Source organism: Hyperolius riggenbachi, chromosome 8, assembly GCF_040937935.1.
Source record: "Hyperolius riggenbachi isolate aHypRig1 chromosome 8, aHypRig1.pri, whole genome shotgun sequence".
In the NCBI taxonomy this organism is placed as follows: domain Eukaryota; kingdom Metazoa; phylum Chordata; class Amphibia; order Anura; family Hyperoliidae; genus Hyperolius; species Hyperolius riggenbachi.
In genome coordinates, this window is record NC_090653.1 from 266,993,395 (window position 1) to 267,014,512 (window position 21,118).

General features: G+C 44.1%; 1 protein-coding gene across 1 annotated transcript in view; it reads right to left on the bottom strand.

The window, feature by feature from the left end:
- LOC137527485 (plexin-A3-like) overlaps positions 1-21,118 on the bottom strand; it is a 267,378-nt gene that overhangs the window by 185,618 nt on the left and 60,642 nt on the right. Inside the window, exon 2 of the mRNA XM_068248001.1 lies at positions 12,278-13,530. Within this exon, the coding sequence (XP_068104102.1) occupies positions 12,278-13,426 (1,149 nt within the window). The 5' untranslated portion in view covers positions 13,427-13,530. The remainder of the gene's footprint in view (positions 1-12,277; positions 13,531-21,118) is intronic.

Sequence of the window (21,118 nt, forward strand, 5' to 3'; positions counted from 1 at the left end):
ATTGGGGAGAGGAAAGATTTTACAATGGGCAAATACTGACTAAGTCATCTATAAATGAATATTGTGGAAAAAAAATGTGTTCATTACATTATTTTCACCACAGTTCCTCTAACAAGTTGTGAGGAAATATTTTGTCATTTCCCAAAGAACTCTACCCCCTCACCCCCACCTTTGGAAAATCACAGTTTAGAGGGATCTATTGTTGTGTTTTGCACACTTCAAAGACGCCAAATGTCCGGGAAGACGCACATTTCCTCTAAAAACACTTTCCCTTTTCTAGAGGATAAGATCGCTTTAACCACTTATGTGCATTAATCGGATACATTCCCTGCATTAGGCCATGTAATTGAAGTGCTATGCTTAATTACTAACAGACAGTGAACCCTTCTCCACCTCCAGTCTACACAATGCTGTGTACAGTATATGGATTCAATGAGAGAGAAAGAAGGGGGCGTGTCACAAGTGGGCAGCAGGGCGGCCATCTTGTGAGTGGCTGTTCTATAGGCTGATCTGTGAAACCAAAGCCTGTGATGTAAGCGATGGTCCAGTCATTGTGGCAAGTTCACCATCTTTTACGATAGCCATACATCAGGCGATGACGGGCAGATTCGACCAAGAGACAAACCTCTCTCTGATCGAATCTGATTGGAGAGAGATCTGTTGGCTGCCCATACACCACAGGTCAATTCCCGACCAACGATAGCATGAGATCTCTCAGGAATCGTCCGAGTCCACCACCTTGCCACTGTTTCCCTAGTGTATAAAAGTACATGTGCAAGTTTATACATAACCTGTGCTGTGTTGCGGGGCCCATCAGTCTTCTGAATCCACCGCCACTTGCATGGCACATGTGTGACATCACACACGGGCGGGTATGCTATGCGCTGGCGGAGTGTATACTGCTAATGGAAGAGCGGCGGATTCGGAACACCGATGGGCATTGCGACACAGGACAGGTAATGTATAAATGCACACAGACATGCACATTTATACATTAGGGAAACAGCGCTGAGGGTTATGTTGCGTCGCCATTACCATCGTGCACCGGTTTGACCACGATGGCCTGACATCTGGCAGGATGTCCAATCGACATACTGGGTTCAAAATTGGTTGCATCATTAATCGGGCATGAACTTGGCCACCAAATCGCTAGATGTATGGGTACCTTTATGGACCAGTGGGTTGAGACGAAATAACGGGGCAGTCATTCTGGACAATGAACCTAAACAGTAGGCCAACTATTCTGGGAGATGCCCTCAACTTACGGGTCAGCCATTTTCGAAATGAGTCTATTACGGACTGGTGAAATCACTATGGCATGCGTCACAGCAAACCCATCAGACATTTAGATAACAGACATTTACTAGAAACTGGTGAGATCAGTGTGCCACGTTATAATCAATAGTACAGTCACTTCGGACGTTGACCCTCAAGCCACAGAGATTTTGGTGGTTGACCTTTAGTAGAAACTTATGACATCACTGCAACATTAGCAACTCCAAGCTGTTTATTCCCTTCACAGCATCCTACATCTGACTGCTCATGTCCAGTCAGTCTAAACCAGTGGTCCTCAAACTAAGGCCCGCGGGCCGAATGTGGCCCCCTGAGGCTTTTTTACTGGCCCCCCACACAAAAAAAAGGAATTATAGATACAGTCAGCTACATCTTTAAATATTGGTGGTCCGCATATAGAATGAAGCCAGAAAGCAGTAATTTGCTGCTTTCCAATCAAATTCCACATCAGGTGACACTGTTGTCCAATTGGACTGCAGGTTGTCACCTAGGTATGCTTCATTGTCTGGCCCGCCAAGACTTCTACATCATTTTATGTATGTTCCGGCCACCCAGCAGTCTGACGTATGTTGACCCGGCCCTCGACCCAAAACGTTTGGGGACCCCTGGTCTAAACAATTTACATCACATGGCCATGTGAGAGACGGAAGAGATTGCACTGTCGAGCTTCGCCTCCCTTCCATGGCTGCTGTCTGATTTTAACAGAGGGGAGTGGCTTAAGATTAGCTAGAATTGGAAAAGTCAGCCGGCAGCTCCTAAAGACTAGATTTATTTTTTTTTAAACAAATTTTGTTTTTACAAATCCATTCTTTATACAACTTAACATTATGTAAAAAATGTTTACGTTAAAGGAGAACTGTAGTGAGAGGTATATGGAGGCTGCCATATTTGTTTCTATTTAAGCAATACCAGTTGCCTGGCTGTCCTGCTGATCCTCTGCCTCTAATACTTTCAGCCATAGGCCCTGAACAAGCATGCAGCAGATCAGGTGTATCTGACAATTGTGACAGATATGACAAGATTAGCTGCATGCTTGTTTCTGGTGTGGTTCAGACACTTCTTCAGCCAAATAGACCAGCAGGGCTGCCAGGCAACTGGTATTGCTTAAAAGGAAATAAATAGGGCAGCCGCCATATACCTCTCACTACAGTTCTCCTTTAAGAATAAATGGGTAAATACTCAATGCAATACATAGATCCTCACCTCCTCCAGATGGCTGCTCACATTCCTCCTTCCTCCACCAGTCTAAGGGGTACTTCCCAATTAGACACAGACACCCATAGGCTAGAAAAGCAGCAGGGCATTCCTTCAACTGATAGCACTCCTACAATGTATTTGCACCTCAAATAACAATCCCTACTGACTAATGTAGACTTTGCTACACATAGATTTGGGCAAGACATTTAGTAAACACAATACAAACATTGGCGCCCAGGTTCTTCATTTTCGACTATAGCACCCTAATCGAACTGAGGAAGCAGTTTGAGCCGCGAAACGCGTTGTCTGAAGTTCTTATTAACAATAAAATATCTATTTCTTTCACAAAAGTGGAAGTCTCCTTATATAAGGTAGGCCGAATCTTTTTGATACTAATTTATATCACTCAAATATATAACTTAGTACAAGGGCACCTCCTACTCTGCTATATCACAATACAAACATAGCTGGCACTGGCGTGTAGCTTTAGTAAAAGAAAAAAAAATGCTGGCAGTCTAAAGGTAGCCATATATCTAACGATGTTGGGCAGAATCGACTAAGACAAATCTCTCTCTAATCGAATCTGATGAGAGAGATCTGCCGTCTGCCCATCCACCACAGGCCAATTCCCAACCAATTTCATGCTGAAATCAATCCGAAATCAGCCCTGTGCGCCGCTGTGCCCCCCCTAATGTAACGTCCACCGTGCCAAAGTGTATGCATCCCCCTCTCCGCGGCCTCCGCTTGTCCCCCGCAGGCCTCCTGGATTCCACTTCCACATACACTAGCGCCCCACATGGTTTCCTAGTAAGGGTGCGCGTGGGAGGTCATACACGCGCATTTACCAGGAAACCACGTGGAGCGTATGTATGCGGAAGAGGATAATGCGCCCGGAGCAGCGGGGGACAAGTGGAGGCCGCAGACAGGTAATGTATACTTACACGGGGCACTGGGGGGACACTGACATTAGGGGGGCAAAGCGGCGAGGCGGGCGGATGGTTTCGTCGATCTCCGGGAAATTGTACGCCGTTAACGCCGCGCACTCAACCAACCAACTTCGGACCCGACATCTTGCAGCATGCGGTAACAATGCGCCCAATTTCCGTCCCGAAACTTAGTGCTTTGTCGTTCAGGCATGCACTTGGCGGCACAGATTTTTATCCAATTCGATTATAATAATCTAATCAGATGGTCGTTCGGCCACCAAGTCACCTGATGTATGGCCGCCTTAAGGGTTAAGAGGAAAGGACTATGGCAGCCTCCATATCCTTACTTCAGTCATCCTTTAATTCAAAATAAATATTTTATTACAAGCGTAGAAAAAAAGAAAGCCGTGATCAAATTGGGTTAAAGTGTCTAAAATTCCTTTCTGACAGGTCCTCTTTGGGTCCTCACCCTGACCCAGTGGAGGGAGCAGCCCGCCACGTCGACAGTCAGCCCCACTTCGGGACAAACTGAAGAATGTCACGTCTGTGGCCACCGGGCCACAAATTACAGGGTGTCGCCGGGCCTGCACAGCCTTTGAAGTGGCTTTTTCAGAGGAACCACAAGACCATTATAGTGCGACGCTCCTCACCCAGCCATTCTTATGAGCTGCAGGCCGCATGGTTCACAGGGGGAAAGCATCCGCGAGCGTCACGTGAGGCCACACTGCAGACGGGGGCCGGGGGGGGGGGGAAGGGGGCGACACTGGGACAGACAAACGCAAAGAATCAGTCTGGAGTGAATGACTGGCAAATTAAAAAACAGCGCACTCTCATGAAAACGGTTCAGGCTTAATTACATTTACATAATGTGTACTTCTGTGTACTTTCTCCAGACCTCCTGCATCACAGCCTTATTGGTTGCCTTCTGGTTTTTGTTATTTTTTTTTGTGTGCGAAATAGACGGCTGTCTGGAACAGCCTTCGTAGACAATCTAAAGTCTAAATCTCTAGACACCCAAATAGGACAGTATTATTTCCCATGTGGCCATGCTGAACTCTAATAGACTTTCGATTGATATCGCTGTCCTTACGGATGCAGAAACTGCTGTGCAAGTGTCCTCTCTCTCCCTGCCTGACCCCGATTCCACACCCCTTCCCCCCCCCCCCCCCCCCTCCCCAAGCCTCTTTTTGGAGCAGAGCCAGACCAAGGCATCTCAGGGCTCGCCTTTACATTCATGTCTTGTCTGAGCATTTGTTGCCTCCACGTCACCTGTGTCTGATAAATCCTCAGAGATGGTTACACTGGCAAATAAGGAATACGTTTTAAATCAGGATGACACCACTTATTGGCCAACTTAAAATAAGTGTAAGCTGTGGGCTATTCCATTCCGCCTTCAGACTCGAGTCCTGTATGCTAACAAGTTGACTATTTAGATATCTTGTTTCAATTAAAGCAAACCTAAAGCAAGAAAAAAAAAACCTTACAATATAATGAATTGGTTGTGTAGTACGGATAATGAATAGAACATTAGTAGCAAAGAAAAAGTCATTTTTATTTTCAGTTACATAGCATTATATATATATCATGGCATCATACTGTCACATATGAAGTTTTAAAACCACATTCTGAGCTTGATTCACTAAGAAAAATATTTAACCCTGCGTGCCTTAATGCATGCTACGCGCGCTATTGGCACTATAGCTTGCATTAGTAACTTTGGTCAGAGGAGCGTTTGCTATGCACTGCATATGAGCGCAAGTAGCTTACACCCGCTATTAGCCAATAACAGGCGCTCCATTCAGTGTTCTCCCCAGGCTCTTTTAGCCGGGTACTCCACCCGGCTAGATTTGGTGACCACCCGGCTGTCATCGGCTCACCTCCTCCTATGCTGTAAGCACAGTTGCCCTGCATTTTCATCTCGCCCCACCCGGCTACTTTTTCATGCCACCCTCGTCTACTATTTCATGTCACCCGGCTGGGAAAAAAATTCTGGGGAGAACACTGCCATTCATCCCACCCTGGACCTTCGGGTCCAGTAACTTTAAAGAAAGTGATTCCCGCATTTTGACTCTCACGTGACAGGAAGCCTATTGGGCCAATCAAAGTGCGGGGACCACTTCCTTTAAAGTTACCGGACCTGAAGGGGTTCAGGGCGGGATGAGTGGAGTGCCCGTTATTGGCTAATAGCGGGTGTAAGCTACTAGCGCTCATATGCAAGCTATGCTCCCAACAGTGCTTGTAGCGTGTATTGAGGCGCGCAGGGTTAAATAGCGCAAACAGGTGGTTACCTTATTTTTCTTAGTGAATCAACCCCTCTGTCTTTTAAAGAGAATCTGTATTGTTAAAATCGCACAAAAGTAAACATACCAGTGCGTTAAGGGACATCTCCTATTACCCTCTGTCACAATTTTGCCGCTCCTCGCCGCATTAAAAGTGGTTAAAAACAGTTTTAAAAAGTTTGTTTATAAACAAACAAAATGGCCACCAAAACAGGAAGTAGGTTGATGTACAGTATGTCCACACATAGAAAATACATCCATACACAAGCAGGCTGTATACACCCTTCCTTTTGAATCTCAAGAGATCATTTGTGTATTTCTTTCCCCCTTCAGCTCTCATGCACTGAAGTTTCAGGCTGCTCGTTTCTTCCTGCAAACAGCTTTGCCTTTGTCTGTAATTCCTCAGTATGTGAAAGCCCAGGCAGCTCAGAGGACGATTTATCCAGCTTGTAAAAGATAAGAGAGAAGAGAGAAGCTGCCCTAATCTAAATAATACACAGGCAGTGTGCATAGAGGGGCCTGGAAGGGGGAGTTCATAGCAGAACCACAACACTGAAGAACTTGGCAGCCTTCCAGACACAGGCTGACAAGTCTGACAGGGGAAAGATACATTGATTTACAGAGATACTGTGATAGCAGAAAGTGCTGCAGTAAGCCAGAACACATTAGAATAGCTTTTGGAACTTGTAGGATGATAAAAAACAGGATGCAATTTTTGTTACGGACAAAGCAGAACTAATGACCCTTTGAATTTCCTGCAGTAAAACCTTATCTCAAACCACCTCAAGCCTCCCTCTGTTTCTTGGCTGTTTAAAGAGGAACTCCAATGAAAATAATGTAATAAAAAAGTGCTTGATTTTTACAATAATTATGTATAAAATGATTTAGTCAGTGTTTGCCCGTTGTAAAATCTTTTAAATCCCTGAATTACAGTCTGACATTACATGGTGACATTTTTACTGTTGGCAGGTGATGTGGCTGCTGCATGCTTTTTGGCAGTTGGAAACAGCTGTAAACAGCTATTTCCCACAATGCAACAAGGTTCACAGACAGGAAACTGCTAAGAGTACGTACTCAGAGTTTCTTGTGGGAGGGGTTTCACCACAATATCAGTCATACAGACTCCCCTGATGGTCTGTTTGTGAAAAGGAATAGATTTCTCATGTAAAAGGGGGTATCAGCTACTAATTGGGATAAAGTTCTATTCTTGGTCGGAGTTTCTCTTCAAGTGCTTCAGAAAACAGGAATGTGTTCAACCCAAGTTGGGGCGAATAGCTCAGAGAAGCTCTATTGCATAGATAACTGAATTTTTTTTCCAACTCTTCCTGTAATGACAAACAATATGAGACCATTTTCTTTGCTAATAAGGTTTTATTTCTTATCTGTATTTCACATACAATTTATTACCTCATACGTTTATTTTCGCTTCCGGTTTGCTTTAAGGCATCATAATGACATTATTTATGTTTCTAAAAAAATCCATGTATCCTCTTTTATTGCATGTACCTGTATATAGCGGTGTGCTGTAACAACTTGTCAGCGTACAGGATTTGAGTCTGATGAAGGCGGAATAGCCGAAAGCTTACTCTTATTAAGTTAGCCAATAAATAATATAATTCTGATTCAAAACTACTTGCTTTTACTGATGGCGAACACGGTACAATACTCTACTGCTACTATATGTGAATAATGAGATTGTTAGTTACACTTATCAGATGAGATGACCAAGTCAACACTAAGAATGAGGGCACTTTATTATTAGATTTATATTTGCAATATATGCATAATGCAAGTTGTATGCAAATTTTTGAATATTGCAAGTTGTATGCAAACGTGTTTTTTTGCTTGATTAAAGTGATTAAATACTAATTTAACACTAAAAACAAGGGCACTTAACTATTAGATTTATATTTTCAATATGTGAATAATGGAAGTTGGATGCACCAGGGAGTGACAGCAATGGGGGCGGGTGTGGCAGGCACTAGACCACCAGGGAGGGAAAGCCATATTGGTGGACAGAGGGTAAGCCATAGAGGTTAGGGTTGTAAGTGACATGGGGCTGTGTGTAAGGCAGGTTAATGTTTTTTAACCTCCCTGGCGGTACGCAGATGCAGTGGCTGCGTCCGCAGTGGGATTTTTTTAAAATAAAAAATGTTTTTGATTTGTTAGCTAGCACTAGGCTAGCTATGTGCCCCAACCAATCGCCGCCGGCACCATTTACCCGTCCGCGATCCCGCGAGAGCCGCAGCTTCACCAAACCAATGGAGCTTCACTGTCGCTATGGCGACGATCGGACATGACGTCATGCGCAGTCCCGATCCTCCCCATAGCATAGCCTGGAGCTGATTGGGAGGCTGTGCCATCGCGGGATCCCTGTGGGGTACGTATACCGACGTCGATCGGGGGCGATCGGTGGGAACCGGAGGGACTTGGGCCACGTGGTTAGCTAGCGAAGTGCTAGCTTAACAAAATACAACAATTTTTATTAAAAAAAAAAATCTCCCGGGGCCATGCGATTCCCTGCGGCAGCTAGTCCAACACTGTCGGGCTTACCGCCTGGGAGGTTAACTTACAAGGGGAAGGGTGGATGAACGTGTACTGGAAGGGAACGTTAAGCTAGGTACACACAATGCAATTTCCCATCAAACTAATAATTTCCAACCAATTTACTTTCCATTGATAGCGGGATCGATTTTGTGCAGTAATGATCTGAAAATTGATGCAGTCATTGATCGGGAGAAGATAAAACATAACGGAAATTTTCTGTTCATCCCGTCGATCTGACGAGAAATTGCACTGTGTGTACCTAGCATAAATGTGGTGTACGATTTCAGCTGTGTAATGGTGGCCACTAATGATCCAATTTGTTTTTGTCCGATCTTACTAAATCTATGTAGTAGAAGGGTAAACTGAGTGAATATATTGAATGAATGGATGCTTTAGGCAGTATCTTATATTACATAGAAATGGTAACATTTGACAAAAACATTGGATTAATGGACACTTTAAAGGGAATCTGGAGTGAGAGGCTGCCATATTTATTTTCTTTTAAGCAATACCAGTTGCCTGGCTGTCCTGCAGATTATTTGCCTCTAATGCTTTCAGCCATAGCCCCTGAACAAGCATGCAGCAGATCAGGTGTTCCTGACATTGTCAGATCAGATTATCTGCATGCTTGTTTCTGGTGTAATTCGCAAACTACTGCAGCCAAATAGATCAGCAGGGCTGACAGGCAACTGGTATTGTTTAAAACTAAATAAACATGGCAGCTTCCATATACTTCTTGCTGTAGGTTCCCTTTAAGGGGGAGGTATGTAGAGGAGTGGCCACTCCCACTACTGAACACAAGCAGAAAAAAACTCAGAATTCAAACTGCTGCTGTAACCTTCAAGGCACGTTGGCTATTGGCTCCTGAGATTCATCCAGCATGGTAACGATGAGATCTTTGCAAATGTGCTGGGCGTCTAAATCACCCAAATTTGGCAAAGAAGACCCAAGCCTCCCAGCAGCACAGACAGGACTACAAAAGAGCGGGAAACTGCTAAGTGTGATTGTGGCACGAATGGCTTCACTCGAGGCTCGTGTGGCCTGTGGAGAGCCGTGTGTAACGCCTGGCTCATCCACACAGAGCCCAGCGTCGCCGGCAGCGAGTGGGTTACAGGGGGGGAAAATCGTTGGCTCCAATCCTATTAATCTTGTTTAAGTGCATGCAGCACTATTTGCCTTACCCAGTTCCGAGCAGAGCGCCCGTGACAAGCCAAAACCATACAAAGGAATTTAATTAGCTCGCAGAGAACCTAACGGAGCAAGTTCCACTACGAAAAAATCAATTTTTAATAATGTTATACATTAAGCAACAAATCTTCACATGTGCCGTTCACACTCCCCGGCGCTGGGCTGTGCGCCGTTGCCTGGAGGAAGCAGAAAGATGGGCACACGCCCAGCAGCAGCCAAGAGGCAAGACGTTGGGGCTACAAGGTGACAGATCAAGCCTGCGAGAGATCAGAGGGGCCGCTGCCCTTTATCTACTACATCCAAGACTTCTCACATGCTGCACACCTTTACTCTGAACTCACTTCCCCTCTGAAACCACACTATTCCCCATGAAAACATGCCAGCATACTACAAAAATATCCGTTTCCTCCTCTAAAAATACAACTCTATAACTGCCTCCATCCCATACACCACTACGCTTTTAATAGAAGGAGGATTGTCTTCATAGGAGTAAAATTATGAACATTTCCTCCAGGATTGTTTGAATGAGAACTTCAAGGTATGTTAATTAAAAGCATCCCCCTGGCTATATCAGTTATAGTACTGTAATTATTGTCTAAATATTTCCTGCATGGCTTAAAATATGTTTTGAAAGATTTCTGAAAACAGAATTTCCCCAACCCAAAACACTGTAATCTATCCTCTACTGCACAGGTGCCGAATACAAGGCCCGCCGGCCCAATGCGGCCCGCCTTAACATTTAATGTAGCCCTTCAAAGGACCACTATCGCAAAAAAAATTGTCAAATTTAAAATACATGTAAACACATACAAATAAGAAGTAGGTTTCTTCCAGAGTAAAATGAGCTATAAATTACCTTTCGCCTATCTTGCTGTCACTTACAGTAGTTAGTAGATTTTTGACGGAACCAACGAGTTTTTGACTAGTCCATCTCTTCATGGGGGATTCTCAGTATTTTGTTTATTCTTTACAAAAGCACTCCTTGGAAAGGATGTGTACAAAGATGCAGGCCACGCCCTGCCTGTTTGCACACCATTCAGGCAGTTGGTCTGAGCAACTGCCGTTAACTTAGTGCTTTTGGAAATAAAGGACACCCTAAGAACCCCCCATGAGGCAATGCGCTAGTCCAAGACCTCTCAGTTTGTCTGATTTCTACTACCTACTGTAAGTGACAGCAACTTAGGAGAAAAGGAATTGATGGCTCATTTTACTCTGGGAGAAGTGTACTTTTTATTTATGTGTTTTCATGCATGTTCAGTTTTACAATTTTTCACGATAGTAGTCCTTCAAGAGCTTCCAACGTTCATCATTGTAAGCAGCACTAGAAATACTGGGCACTGACTTCCTGTCCGGAGGAGCAAATGGGGGACAGTGTTTGACTAAAACAATGTCAGTTTAAGCCGGGTGCAGCAATAAGACGGGAATCCCGCCAGCAGTGAAATTAGCGTGGGGCCCCCACCTTGGCACCATGTCCCCCCCCTGGTAATTGGTAAATCATACCCACATATGCTAACGTTACGCCGGCAACCACATGGAGCGCGTGTGAGGAAGAGGATGGAGACAGCGCCGGACACCGACAGGTAAAGTATTCATGCACGGCGCCTGGAGTTGGTATATTTTACATGGGGGGGGGGGGGGGGGCAGCGCCAAGGCTGACGAGGCGGCGTCACTAGGCCAATTCTCTCAAGATTTCAAGCTGAAATCGATTGGGAATCGACATGCGGTTTATGGTGGCCACAGATCTCTATCCAATAAGTTTCGATCAGAGAGAGAGATCTGTCTCTAGGTCGTTCAGCTGCCAAATTCGCTAGATGTATGGGCACCTTAACAGTAATGCTGCAACTGATGGAATGCAAAGCAGTACACAGAGTATTATAATGAACTGTTTGCACACTGTCAAAGCGATTCTCCACAGGGAAAACACTTTTTTACCCTACTTTTTAATAGTGGAGAATTGGAACATGGCCCTTCCCCTGAAGGTGGTCTATCCACTGCCACATCTGCAGACACCCAAGGTCCTGTCATCTGATGGCACTTCTCTTGTTTGCAACTACAGCCGCCAATCCCTCCATCCACTAGGTGGAGCTGTTGAGAAGAAAGCAGACAGCCCCTCAAATAATTTTAAAAGTGGGACTTTCTCTTTATTATTATTTATATACAGTATATATATGTCACTAACTGTCCCTCAAGGAGCTCACAATCTAATCCCTACCATTGCCATATGTCTATATTATGTAGTGTAAGTACTGTAGTCTAGGGCCAATTTTAGGGGTAGCCAATTAACTTATCTGTATGTTTTTGGAATGTGGGAGGAAACCGGAGTACCCGGAGGAAACCCACGCAGACAACATACAAACGCTTTGCAGATAGTGCCCTGGCTGGGATTCGAACCAGGGACCCAGCGCTGCAAGGCGAGAGAGCTAACCACTACGCCACCGTGCTGCTCTTAACTGCAAAGTAGACCCAGCAGATTACCCAAAGGTCAGGAAGGACTGACAACAGGTAAGTACACAAAGCAATACCTGGCTAGTAGAATCACAAGACCCCACCCAACCCCTCTCCTTACCAGGTGGTGTGAGAACTAGAGTATTTTATAAATGCTATTATCTTTTAACCACTGTTATATTTTCTGTGCAACTGCCAATTTAAATGCCTTGTCAATTTGAACTTGGTCAAAGGAACATTTTGATTCAGACAATTTTTAACATATAAATTGATCCTTCAATAAATGCAGGTAAAACCAATAATAAATGTTCACCACAGGTTCTACTACAAAAGTACAAAGAAAACCAATTGTAAAAAAAACAAAACAGCCAATGTTATTATACAATATCTTGGAATTCTTACCGTGCTAATGCAGTGGAGCTCTTTATTCAGTAACCATGGCAGTGACAGTTTCCCTTCTCCGCGGTAACAGGACTGTATCCTCTCCTTGATGCGTTTATTGATCTGGCTGAGGGTGAAGAGGCACAAGACGGACTCACGAGGAGGGTTGGACCGGTTCTTCTGTCCTTGAGAGAACACCGTGAAGAGCACATCCTCGTCTTCCGGTATACCCAGCTCCTGTGCCAGCTTACGCCCCGGCCGAGTGAGGTAGGCGCTCTGAATCAGCCGGTACTCCACCCCGTCCTTAGTGCATCCAATGGGGAACTCCACATAAGAGTAGAACTCGGGGTCTCCAGAACACATGCGCACAATCTTAGAGGTGAAGAACTTCTCACCGGTGGCATCATTCAAAGTCTGTTGCGTGTCCAGCTGTAGCGTCAGGAAATAGACAAAGCCACCGCTAACAAAGCCATAAACATAATATATGTCAAATGAGGGGTGCAAAGAAAGGGTATCTGATGGGACTTTGATTTGAGAAGAAACAAACTCGTCTTGGTACACCAATCGAAACATATCCTCGTTCTCCTCATTCTTCACTAACTTACGGCTGGAAAGCGTTGGAAAGTATTCCGATTTGCCATCAATGGACGTACCGATAAAAAGTTTACTCTGCTCAGAATCCTGTTCCACGATTACCCCCGTCATTGAGTCCGGTTCCCTCGCCCCCGATAAATAATGTTCCTTTCGGTGGTGGGGCTCGCCCAGTTTAAAGAGATTATCCAGCCTCAGAAACTGGCAGATCCCTTGCCACACGCTACCGCAGGCCACCAGACGGTTGCCCGTGTAGTCGATCAGCAAAAGTCGATTGATATTATTGGACGGGGAGAGCTTGTGTGAGCAGACGCGCACTGAGGGTGGGGGGTAGCAGCGGGCGTTATCGTCAATAGGCCCGGTTATGTGGGAGCGCAGTTCTGTCAGGTTCTCAGACAGTCGGTAGACTCTGTTCACGGCACCAATGTAGACATCCCCCAGGTACTTGTGCACAGCGAGGTGAGTGAGCGTTGTGTCGGACACAACAAAGCTGGGGAACTGGGGGCTGGCTGCATTGGACACAGAACCCCACCAAAGAACCACCAAGCAAGGAAAGTGTAAGCCGTTTAGGGGCTTCATGGCGTACGTTCACTGGCATCCACTAATGTCACAGAGAGATGAAACAGACAGCCAATATCCAACGTGGCTCATCAAAGTCCGCATTCAGCTCAATAGCTTTGTGACTGCAAAAAAAGAAAAAAATAACAAAACAAGATTTTAAAAATGTAATCAATAACTTTATATACATACAGTACAATAACATTTGTAAACATTTTTTCTCCCACAGGACTCAAAGTTCAGATATGTCTCAGATCAATACAGGATTTCAGGCTGGACTGTGTTACAGAGGAAATAGGTGTTCATATATACCAGACTAAACCGTTTGCTTTTCAGTTTGGACTTCGAGTTATCAGGGGAAAAAAAAAAAAGTGTTTCACTTACCTGGGGCTTCTACCAGCCCCATGCAGCCATCCTGTGCCCACATAGTCACTCACTGCTGCTCTGGTCCTTCTCCACCAGCTAGTTTTGTTTTTGCCAAACTCGGGGGTCGGCAGGCCGCATTGTGTACATTTTTACGCATTCCCGCTGGTGCAGGAACATTAACACATACATTTTTACGCGTTACTGGTTCAACGCGTAACGATTTACGCGTTGAACCAGTAATGCTTAAAAACGTATGTGTTAATGTTCCTGCACCAGCGGGAATGTGTAAAAATGTACGCAATGCGGCCCTCTGGCCCAGAGGTCGGCAAAAATGAAACTAGGTGGCGGCGAGGGACTGGAGCAGCAGTGAGTGACTACGAGGGCACAGGATGGCTGCTAGAAGTGAAACACTTTTTTTTTTGCCTGACAATTCCTTTAAAATGATTACAGGGATGGAGATGTCCTGATTGGGTGTGGCAAGTTCCAAAGCATAGGCGCAGCATGACAGAAGGCTTTGTCTCCAAAGCTTTTGAGGTGGACTCTGGGGGTGACCAAGTTATTTGATCCTTTTGATCTAAGATTGTTAGGGGTGTGATGCAGTTGCAACTAGTCCTTCAGGTATCCAGGGCCCAGATTGTGCAAGGATTTGAAGGTCAGTATGCCAATCAATTTTAAGCAAGTATTTTCCAATACAACACGGCAACAAATCAGTGCAGATTTTTGTTGTGTCTCAGCTAATTGACCATACTATAAGATTCAATATGTCACTTATCTACTCTGCATCTGCCAGAGTTGTGAATTGTGCCCACCTCTTCCTGCTCCATGAAGCAGCTTCTCCAATTGGTCAGCTATCCCTATTCTAGTCATGTGATATTGCTGAGAGGCTGGGTGAGCACCAGTCTTGATAAACCTAATAAAGCTTACCCTGTGTAAAAAAATAAATAACCTGCAACTTAGGGCCTTCTGTGGGAAGTATTTGTGCTTGCTGCTCATAGCAACCAGTAACACCCATAGCAACCAGACATACTCAGTTGAAACTTGAAGATTCAGCACCATAACCTCAACATTTGTAATGCGACAAATGTTTTAGTGGAACCATCAGCCTACCTCACATACACGGAGGAAGTCAAATGCAGAGTACAGACTTCCTGTGCCCATGTATATAACATTTTAAAAAAGGAAGACAGTGAGTGGGCAGCCTAACCCATACTAATTAAATATGTAAACCCATTTAAACTCTTTAGCTGGGCAAGGTAATACAGTATACAATGTATGCTCAACCTTCAGTATAGATACAAACGTTCCTGACTGGAATTCAGTCGGTAAATATTAAAATATTTTTCCCCCTTGCACCAATACTGATCAGTTTTCAGAATAAACCAAGATTGATCGTACCACTGCCGCTCGATGTAGTTCAAAGTTATGGTAATGTGGATCTCGTACCATTAATCCCCGCTTTCACGGCTGCTCAAATCAATTAAAAAAAAAAAACTTTTGATTGATAAAATAACCAAGCCTTGACATTTATTGAAGATATTCGTCAGACGTCTAATCAAAAGTCTACTCCATTTTTGGAAAAAAATCTCGAGAGTGCACCTACCTTTAAAGGGAAGATCCGAGGTAACAAAAAAATCCCAGATCTGCTTACCTCAGGTTTCCCACAATTCCGTCCATTGCAGATGCCAACCTACTGCGCCTGCACGAGCGATGCTTGCGATCACGCTCACGTGGCCTGGAGCGTTCTGTGCAGGCGTAGAACTACTGCGCAGAACGTGCTAGCGCAGGCGCAGTAGATGCCGACCAGACGAGGTCGACATCTGCAATGGAGGGGTTTCCCGGGAGACCGAAGCTGTGGAGAAAGACACATAGCCTTCCTGGGGCTGGAGGAAGCCCCAGGTAAGTAGATCTTGGGTTTTTGTTACCTTGAATGTTTCCTGAACATTTTTGCACTCATGGAAAATGCGCACATATTTTTACAAGAGTATGTTGGACGTGGTGTCCAACATACTCTTGTAAAAATATGTGAGCATTTTCCATGAATGCAAAAATGTTCAGGAAACATTCAAGGTAACAAAAACCCAAACGTGGTGTGCATGTGAATGCAGAAAGACATTGGCATTTTTTCACAGCTGCCAATTAAAATAAATAAATAAATAAAACTGACAAAGCGCAAGCTGCTCTTGAGAAGTTGCACGTGTCTTCATTGCCCGCATGCATAAATCCGCAACAGATATGAATGATCCAATTAATTAAGGCTGTGTTCCCATTTGAGCCGAGAACGGACATTTTTTGGTCAGCTCATCGCAAAACTGACAGTAAACGTAAAAGTATTTCATTAATAGTAGCCGTTCATACTTGTCACCCTGCAAAGGATCCGCGGGATCTGTTGAGGTGAGCGGATCGCACTGCTGTGCAGTCTGCGATAATTCTGGGGCAGGCGGATGTGTTCCCCATATAGACTATGGGGGTAACAGATCTGCCCGGGCTCCAGACGTAACACAGCGGACCATCTGAGCAGACACTACGTTTTTTGCTCCCGCTGGCCACGCGTAATCCAGTGGGAACCAAGCATTACACGGGCTGTGCATTCTAATACTAATGTGCTTTGTGGGAAAACACGTGCGGATCACTCAAGTGTGACCCCTGCCTTTAAACTGTACCAGCTAAATGACTAACAGTTTTATACATACCTGGGGCTTTCCTTTTACACAATACCAGTTGCCTGGCAGCCTTGCTGATCTATGTGGCTGCATTAGTGTTTGAATCACACCAGAAACAAGCATGCAGATAATCTTGTCTGTCAGATCTGACAATAATGTCAGAAACATCTGATCTGCTGCATGCTTGTTCAGGGGCTATGGCTAAAAGTATTAGAGGCAGAAGATCATCAGGATAGTTAAGTAACTGGCATTGTTTAAAAGGAAATAAATATGGCTGCCTCCATATCCCTCTAATTACAGCTGTCTTTTAGGGCTCGTTTCAACTATCGCGAATCCGCATGCGTCCAACGCATGCGGATTCGCAACATGTAATGCAAGTGGATGGGCCTGTTTCCACTGTAGCGTTGTTGAGGTGCGTTTTTTTCAGCGGTGAAAAAACACACAAAAGAGCCGCAGAATTCGCCTGCGAGTGAAATGCATGCAAATCGCATGCAATATATTTAATAGGGAAATCGCATGCGGTTTCCCCATGCGTTTTTGCCGCGAATTCGCATAGGTACCAATGTAAATTCACACAGGCAGTGACATGGTTAAAATCGCATATACCCTCACCTATGCGGAATCGCATGTGAATTCGCGGCAATAAAAACGCATGGGGAATCGCATCAGCATGCGAATTCATCAGCGTTGGAATCCAGGCGATTCCGCACCGCAATAGTGGAAACAAGCCCTTACTGTACTGCACAGAAGAAAAAAAAAAAACTCGATACAAGTCCAAATCCTCCCATGATCTTACCGTGCAGTCTTTAAAAGGAGAGCGTGGAGAATACAAAGAACAAGTTCCTTATGCCTGTCTGTTAGGAACCAGCACAACCATCACCCAGTGCACAGCTGCTATCAGAGAAGACAGCCCATTCCCTTCTGCTGTGCAGCTCAGAGTCCTCAGGATAAATGTCCTTGCTGACTGATCTGCACCCTCTGCCATAAACGCTCTAGTTCAGACTCTCAGCTCCCAAAAATCCAAGACATGTGACTCAATCACAGTTAACTGACCTCACCTGTTGTCTAGATAGGTCAGTTTGTTATTTGTCCCAACTGAGTGACAACAAAGGTCGCCTGACATCTGGCCTTCCTGCAGCCAGGGACATTTCTGAGCATTTAGTTTACAGAAGGATCTCTCCAGGCATGTCAAGCTTGCGCATCAAAGGGGGTTTAGAACCTTTATACTGGTCAGTAAATATAGCTTGCTTGGACAGGGCCTTCTCCTGGCTGCTCAGCTACTGCCACAGGAATCCTCTCTGTTTGCTTCTTGAAATTCTTTTACTAATTAAACTGCAATTCCAGCCAAATCATGGTCAGTTCTGGACAGAATAAATAAAGATAACAACTGCTGTCACCGTGGGGATTATCCTTCACTTCCTGCGGCTCCCTGGGGTGCCGCTTCTTACAGAGGAACCATAATGACATATAGTAAAATGCAGTACATTTTTCAGGAGGCCCACTTTTATATTAAATATCCTGATTTCAGCATCAGAGACACTTCCTATAGCTACATATTGCTGTATATTGAATGTAGCCTCACCCTCCCATTGAGCCTAACCTAGCCTAGCAACCCCCATCCCTTCCCCCTCAAGCATTGTGAAAAACCAAATTCGCATAGCCAATACAAGTGGATGGGACTGTTTCCACTTGTCAGGATTTCTGAGCGTTTTCGTCCGCGTGAAAAAGCCGCATGGCAGAGCCATCAAAATTCGCATACTGCTATGCGGGTGTATGCGAATTTTCGTGCGAATGCGCATGGAATCAATGGAAAAAGCACACAGGCACTGCCATGGTTAAATTCGCATACAACGTCATTCATGCAAATTCGCATGAAAATTCGCATACAACCGCATGCGAAATTCACATCCGCATGCAAATTTTTACAGCGGCGATTCGCACCGCACAAGTGGAAACGGGCCCTTATCCATAGATCCTGAACAAACATGCAGATCAGAGGTTTCTGACTGAAGTCTGACTGGATTAGCCGCATGCTTGTTTCAGGGTGTGCGATTCAGACACTATTGATGCCAAATAGATCAGCAGTACTCTGCATTGCTTAAAGAGACACTGAAGCGAAAAAAAAAATATGATATAGTGAATTGGTTGTGTACTATGAATAATTACTAGAAGATTAGCAGCAAAGAAAATATTCTCATACTTTTATTTTCAGCCATATAGGCCTCAATTCACGGAGCATTATCAAACGTTTATCAAACACTTTATCAAACGTTTGATAATTTACCTCATGGATAAAATCTCATTTTAAATTCACTAATGTGTTATATATTTATCGAAAGTTTTACCGATAAAACGTTCAACAAATATATAACACCTTAGTGAGATTTTTCTCATGAGGTAAATTATCAAACGTTTGATAAAGTGTTTGATAAACGTTTGATAATGCTCCGTGAATTGAGGCCATAGTGTTTTTTCTAACATTGCATCATTCTATAATATGTGCAGATTACACAACACTCAGCATTCAAAATGAGTCTTCCCGGCGGATCGCTGGTAACCAGTCTTATCACCCGATCGATAGTCTGTACACACGTCGGATTTGACGCGGAAACGTCCGAACGACGGAATGTTCAAACTACGGGTCGTTCGCTAAAATCCGACATGTGTATGGGCCTTTAGCTGTACTACACAAACAAATCATAATATCATAAATTTTTTTCGCTTCAGTGTCTCTTTAAAAGGAAGTAAATCGGTGCCACGAAATATGTTGGCACTTTATTATTATTATTAATAATAATAATAATAATAATAATAATAATAATAATAAGGCAGCCTTTGTATATCTCTCAGCTCGGGTTCCTACATCTCCAGCATCCACCACACATTGAAAAATGGAATTAAATGAACATCGATTAAAAATGAAGCCTTGGCAGATCAATAATATCAATCAAAAATCACAATAGGCAGTGATATTCATCGACTGGGAGTGGCCGGGAGGTCAATGGCCAAATAACTTTGTGCTGCAACGATTGGCAAAGCCAGCAGTGGTGACATTTTGATCAATTTCTAAACCGTTTTCTGCTGAAATCTGATTGAAGCACAGTGGTGCAAAACAATTCAACTGCTGCTGCTCAGTTTCCATTCAAGATTTGCTGATTAGGGAGTGTTGCGTAGTGCTTGGACACCCTTAAAGCGGACCTGAACTCAGAACTTCCCCTATGCTTTGAAAAGATAAGCAAAAGCATAACAACTTTTAAAGAAAAACATTTGTTACAGTTGACATGAATCCTGCAATAAATCTGCTGTGTGTCTACTTCCTGCTCTCATGGAAGAAGAAACAGGGTTAACATCCTGTGTTAACAAATTAGCTGCTCTCCCGAGGCAGCCAGCTGACACAGCTGAGAGATCAAATTACAGTTGTGGTTAGACACAGATGAGGGGGAATTTGACAGGCTAAACGCTCTAAATACATACAGGATGCATTTCTCGCTGTTTTCCGTCTGTTCTGTGCAACAGCTCAGGTCAATTTCACTTGCAAGCAGTGGCAGGATAAAGGTCCATACACATGCTAGATTAAAGTACGTGTGTATAAACAAGTGACGTCAAACGATATTACCCAACAAAAAGATACAAGTGGTTTAAACAACATTCACACGCCGATATTCCAAACGATTATGTTGTTCGAATACTGTGCATGTGTGACATTTTACATGACATATGCGCACATGCTCTGGAACAAAGAAATCTGAATTGATCCGCCAGTTGGATCGGGAAGAGTACGCTATATCAGTCAATTATTGCTTAACTACATTTTCTATATATCGAATGTAGTCTTATATGATGAGATCTGTCATTTGTTGTCAGCTTCAAACGACTAATCTAGTGTGTGTAGAAGGCTTAAGACGAGATAAAAGGAGAAACAAGATGTATGCAAGCTTGGAACTGAAACTGCGTAATATGTTGGCGCTTTATAAATACAACAAATAAATAAAATAAATAAATAAAACAAACAGGAAGTGCTTTCACTGGCCTACTTTCAGTTTGTATACAAAGCACAGTAAACATGGTCACTACTGATTGACCCGCCCACCAGCTAAATCTACAAAGGGCAGGAAGCTGGCTGGCAGCACTGATAAGCACATCTGAGTCATGGAAAAGCTATGCTGTTCACCGCTTTGCTTTTATTACTGATTATATTCACTTATCAACCTGGTATCAGAATTTGCTCAGTTCAATTTGGGGTTTTAAGGCTCGTACACATGAGCAACAAATTCGCCCGATTGTGTAGGCATGGCAAACGACTAGGCGAGTGACTCATAACAGGCGGTTTGCCCGATCCATCCAGCGGATCGACTCACATGACTGTTGGGCTGATATCGTGCAGTTGGCCACGTGTGTACAACATCGTTTGAAGAACGCATTTGCTTTGAATGTGACCATGTTGCACAGTCTGTCGTTTCGCTTGCGCGCAGAATGCAAGACAGTTGGTTGTTCAGTTGGTCAGTGCGCGGAAAATACAAGTCGTGTAAACAGTTTGTCGTAGCGTTGGTCGAGGTCATGCACTTTGTTGGCCGTGTGTACGAGTTTTTAGCTGCCGGCAATCTACTGACCCGAAGACATCCACTAGGACTCAAACTATAAAACATTTGTCATTGTAATTACTATTTATACCAATTCTGTATTTTGT